The following is a 5,034-nucleotide window of genomic DNA, read 5'->3' on the forward strand; positions in this document are numbered from 1 at the left end:
GTGTCCATGACGGGGGACAGGGTTCTTTGTGGAAGGAATGAGTTGATGCATGGGAATAAAGTTGAAAATTGCAACAATAAACAAATAAATAAAAATGAAACGAATAAAGTGGGTTTTTAGGTGCACGGTGAGAATGCCAGCCTCCTCACTATTCCCTCACGGGTGGATGTACCCTGCACAGACAGAGTCTCTGTGAGGAGCCAGAGGCAGTCACAGGCTCAGCAACAAGTTCTGAGGCTGTGCCTCGGCTGTGGGGTTCTCGGGGTCCTGTGAGGGACAGAATAACAGGTTCTGGATGCACAGCTGGGTCTGCTCTCGTTTGTAGGTGACTGTTTCCTCTTGTCTAAGGCATGCCCTCAAGTCTCTCTCAGGAAGTTCCTGAAGCTTAGAAGGCTTACAAGGCCTCAGCATGGCCACAGAAGCATGAATGTAGAGAGGAGGGATTCTCAGCAGGCACACGCTGAGCAGGAGCTCAGGAGAACACTGTGAACTGTAACCGTGCTGGAGTTGGGTTTGTGCGGTGCGGCTGCCTCTGAGCTATCCACACTCCTGCAAAGATCTCCACATTCCCTCAAGTGATGCAGGTGAACACATCGCTGAGCTAGACGTGTCTGGGGTTGTTGCTTGGGTCTGATTTCAGTGACTCATCTGGCATGAAAAGACAGATGTTCAGGTCTCCTCAAGAAAGTCAGCCAACATGATTGGCACTGGGATATGAACTAACAGAAGCAAAGGCAAGCTAGGGAGGAGAGGGGACGTGACCACAGCAACAGATGCTGAGGCCGGCACCTAGGGTCTGCAGGATGACCTGAATACGGCCACCTCTTTCATGTGCTATGGGACGGTGAGCCTTCTTGCTGCAGCAATGGCTTCATGCTCCCTGCTGTAGGAGATTGCACATGCAACCCAAGCCAGGCCACCTGAGAATGTCCAAGTGAGGATCTTGGGGTGTCCATTTTCCTAAACTGGATATGGTTGGTGAATGGTTTATGCTACACAAACATAAGAATGTCTCCAAAACAGCAAATGGACTAGAGGGTGTATTCCAGTCCCTAAGAGTAGCATGGATAGACGAGATGACAAGCAAGCTATGGTGGCCGCTGTGTGGCCTTTGCTGTGGGCAAAGAATTTAAACGGAAACTCGGCTGCCTTCTTAGAAAGAACTTGCCCACATGAGCAAGGAATTGCAGCAGGGAAGGGTCATAGGGATGCGATCTGCTCGTTGGCCTCTGGGTTGGGGAAGGGGAAATAGAGACAAGACTAGAAGGGGTATCTGCTCACTGTGTCCTAGAGCTGGCAGGTTGCAAGGTAAAGAGAGCGCAGGTTAAACACACTTTAAAGAGCCCGTCCTAGGATCAAACTATTGGAACCCTTGGTAACTGGGTAACTAAGGGGGAGGGAAGGATGGAAGATGACAGACTTTATGTCTGGCCAGGAGGAAAAAAGAAACAAATCCAGGATTCAGTTGTAGATAAGGCATGAGTAACAACTGAGTACGGGAATCTGCGCTGTTCAGGGCAGACACGGTATCTGAGCAGCGTGGACCGGGAAAGACTTTTAAGCTGAAAATAATGAAGGAGCCTCCCACAGCCTTGCTTGTGCAGCTGTGAAATAGAGGCAGATGGGATTAATCTGAGAGGAGATGGAGAAGCTGTCATAACAGCCCATTCCTCCTCGAGACAAAGACTGCATAACCCAAGGCAAAATGGGGAAGATCAATCCCTGGTGAAATGGCCCCTATGAGCCACTGGGGACACTTAGTCCCATAAATAGAAGGGCTTAAAGACCACAGAGGGGAGCAGGTGTGGCTGGAGGGAACTGGGAATGAGAGAGGCTGCGCACATGCCCAGTTCATGCAGTCAGACAAAATCATACTAACTGCTAAGAAAGAGATCTGCAGCCTGATGTGATGGTATGTGCCTTTGTCTTCAATCCTGGTGCTGGAGAAGCAGAGGCAGGTGGATCTCTGTGAGTCTGAGGCTAGTCTGGTCTATATAGCAAGTTCAGGACCAGCCAGAGCTACACAGTGCTTCAGAGACTTGCTGGGACCGGGGTGGGATGTGACCTTCATGGCTCAGAATCTCTGGGAGTTCAGACTGACTCTGAATGCGTGTGAACTCTTTATAAAATGCAGAAACAATAGAGAGGGGGTAAGAGGAAGGAAAGGCAGACTAAAGGATTTGTCCCGGTCACTCAAAGGGAAACGTGACAAGATTAGCGTACAGACGGTTCCCACAAGGAAATGAGCGAATGCCAAATACTGTGGTAGCAGCTTTCTGATTGGCTCTACAGCCCAAGCAACAGCTCCTAGAAGACAGAAATCATAGGACAATGCAGATTTCAAAGGTTAAACTTGGGGCTGGAGAGATGACTTAGTGGTTAAGAGCACTGGCTGCTCTTCCAGAGGTCCTGCGCTCAATTCCCAGCCACCAGAAGGTGGCTCACAGCCATCTGTAATGGGATCGGGTTCCTTCTGGTGCGCATGAAGACCGAACACTCAGATGTAACATACATGAATAAACAAAAGGTTGAACTTGACCTAGGGGTGGACAATTACCACCTCCAGAGCATGCATGCATTTTCTCCCTGTGAGAAAGTATGGATTCATGCGGGGGACAGAGATTAAAGGCCACATGATGGCTGGGAGCCTGTCGGAACTGGAGACCCAGCTCCAGTGGCAGGTGTGGTAGGTTAGAGTACAGGGGCCTAGCCGGGTCCTTCAGGACCATCCAGGGCAAAGAGACACACAGTGTTCGTAAAGAAACAGCAGCATCCTGGTGTGAGGAGGAGGATGGTTCACAGAAAGCATGTCTGTGTTGTGGGAGGGTAGACAGGACAATGTGCACTCCATCTATGCCCCGTGTTCAATTCCCTCTCTCGAGACCTTTGTGTACCGTCCTGAGCGTTGGCGATGTTTTCTTTACTGGTAGCACCTTTGCTCTGGATCCCAAGGCTAGTTTCATGTTCATTTGGAATGGCTAACCACAGATCTTCAGAGCACACCCCAGGGCTGTATTCATAGCCCTATATTTTGTCATGGGATGGGTCTGGGACCCTGCATTGTTATTCTGTCCACCTCTGGGAAAGCATTTGATGACAGAGATGGCATCATGCTAATCTCTGAATATTTTAGGTATCTGTAAAATCATCTGAAGAACAGGAAGGAATGAATTAAAGAGCCTAAAGGAAGGTGCCCTCCATGAATGGGAGGGGGCACTGCCAGAGCTATAAATTGTGTAAGAGTCTGATGTGAGGAGTGGGCTATGATTCTATGAGTTCTTCAGGCTAAGGAGGCCCCCGAGGTCCCACAAACCATAAAGGTATGGAAAACGCTGTTGGTTGCAACACTAAACTCAGTGGTGAATCCCTATTGCGGAAGACCCTGCACACTTGCTGCACACCTGCTGCACCCTGCACGCCTGCTGCACCCTGCACGCCTGCTGCACCCTGCGCACCTGATGCATGCTGCACACGTGCTGCACCCTGCACACTTGCTGCAGAACATGGACTGAGACTCCACTGGAAGCTCCCTTCTTTTGGCTGGCATTTGTATTCCTGACAAGCACCATGCAGGCTGATGTGGGAAATCCTCACCAACAGTCCTGCTTGTCTACGAACCCCGAATACTAGAGAACCATCAATGCAGGCAAGATGAGACCCCTGGAACAATGTGCACAAGCATTATGGGCACAATAATTAGACTTAAAGTCTGCTTCCCGGGAGGGAACTCACGTCATGTGCTGTAAACCAGAGCAAAAGCCTGGGGCTGGAGAAGACATAGGCTCCGATGGGGAGGCAACAACTACTGCTTTATTAAATGGATATGATATACCTATCAAATATATTATTAAATGGATATGATATACCTATCAAATTCCCTTCTAAACATCTGTGTCTGCATCCGTGGATTGTTGCTGCTACCAACACCAATTAATCATGCAAGGAAACTTATTCCTTGCATTTAGAGGTATACCATGGTACCATATACCATGGGGTCTCATAACTGCTGAAATTACTGTCACTAGACAGAGGCTATGTCGTCATGGTCCAATACTCAGCAAAAGAAGAATGAAAATAACGAAGCATTTCTATCCTCTACTCCCAAGGCTCAGGGAACACTGCAGAAAGTGGAAAAATCTAAAAGCCAGAGGAAGGAACACAGCATTGTGCTGCTGTTTCTCAAGACCTGAAGCATTCCCTATTGGAGAAAAGCTCAGTAGAACTCAGGAAGTGGCCAGGTGTGGTGTTGTGTGCCTTTAATTCCAGCACTGGAGAGGCAGAGGCAGGCAGATCTCTGTGAGTTCCAGGTCAACCTGGTCTACATAGTGAGTCACAAGACAGCATAGCATGGCTATATACAGAGGCCCTGTTTCAAAAACAAAACACCTGGGAAGCAATGGGAGCTTAAAAGGCTCAGAAAGCAACTCACAAGTCTCAGGAAGCTCCTGAAACTTACAAAGTTCACAACGTCTGTCCCAACATTAGCTAAACATTAGCAGCTCCTTGCAGGAGAGCTAGAGAAGGCTCCAAGGATAGATCTTTCCTGAGCCATTCTCCATGTCGAGGTCAGCTTTTATGTAATACACCTGCATTTGAGTCACCCATGTTTCTGCAAGTAAACCTTCATCCATATTCTTATAAGTAACTCTAACGAACTCATGATTCAGTATGCCAGACTTGTGTGGAATACCTTGCTTGTTGTTAGTGTCCTATGTAGACTGAACAGTCTTTAATATACATGATACAAGATATATATATATATGATATATATGTGTGTGTGTGTATATATATATATATATATATATATATATATCAACCTCCAGAGAAATGAGGTGCTCACACGCTCACACAGCCAGGCTACTTTGAGAACAAGAGTTACCACAAAGATGGTAGAAGAAGGAATGAAAATGAATCATCCCGCACAGACCCATCTGACATTCACTCACCCGTCACGCCCACGGTGGACACGGGGCCCACACGCTGGCCATCATGGAGTCCATACAGGTTCATCTTGTATTTGCGCCCAGGCTCCAG

The 5,034-nt window shown here is 48.1% G+C and overlaps 2 protein-coding genes across 2 annotated transcripts in view; both read right to left on the reverse strand.

The window, feature by feature from the left end:
• LOC101994656 (RT1 class I histocompatibility antigen, AA alpha chain-like) overlaps positions 1 to 5,034 on the reverse strand; it is a 629,094-nt gene that overhangs the window by 449,935 nt on the left and 174,125 nt on the right. The window lies entirely within an intron of this gene.
• The window catches only part of Tnxb (tenascin XB), a 61,761-nt gene that overhangs the window by 13,708 nt on the left and 43,019 nt on the right, over positions 1 to 5,034 (reverse strand). The window contains exons 18-19 of the mRNA XM_013355021.2: positions 4,947 to 5,020; positions 3,483 to 3,494 (exon numbers count right to left, since the gene is read on the reverse strand). Of these exons, the coding sequence (XP_013210475.1) occupies positions 3,483 to 3,494; positions 4,947 to 5,020 (86 nt within the window). The remainder of the gene's footprint in view (positions 1 to 3,482; positions 3,495 to 4,946; positions 5,021 to 5,034) is intronic.

This window comes from Microtus ochrogaster, unplaced genomic scaffold (assembly GCF_000317375.1).
Source record: "Microtus ochrogaster isolate Prairie Vole_2 unplaced genomic scaffold, MicOch1.0 UNK87, whole genome shotgun sequence".
In the NCBI taxonomy this organism is placed as follows: Eukaryota; Metazoa; Chordata; class Mammalia; order Rodentia; family Cricetidae; genus Microtus; species Microtus ochrogaster.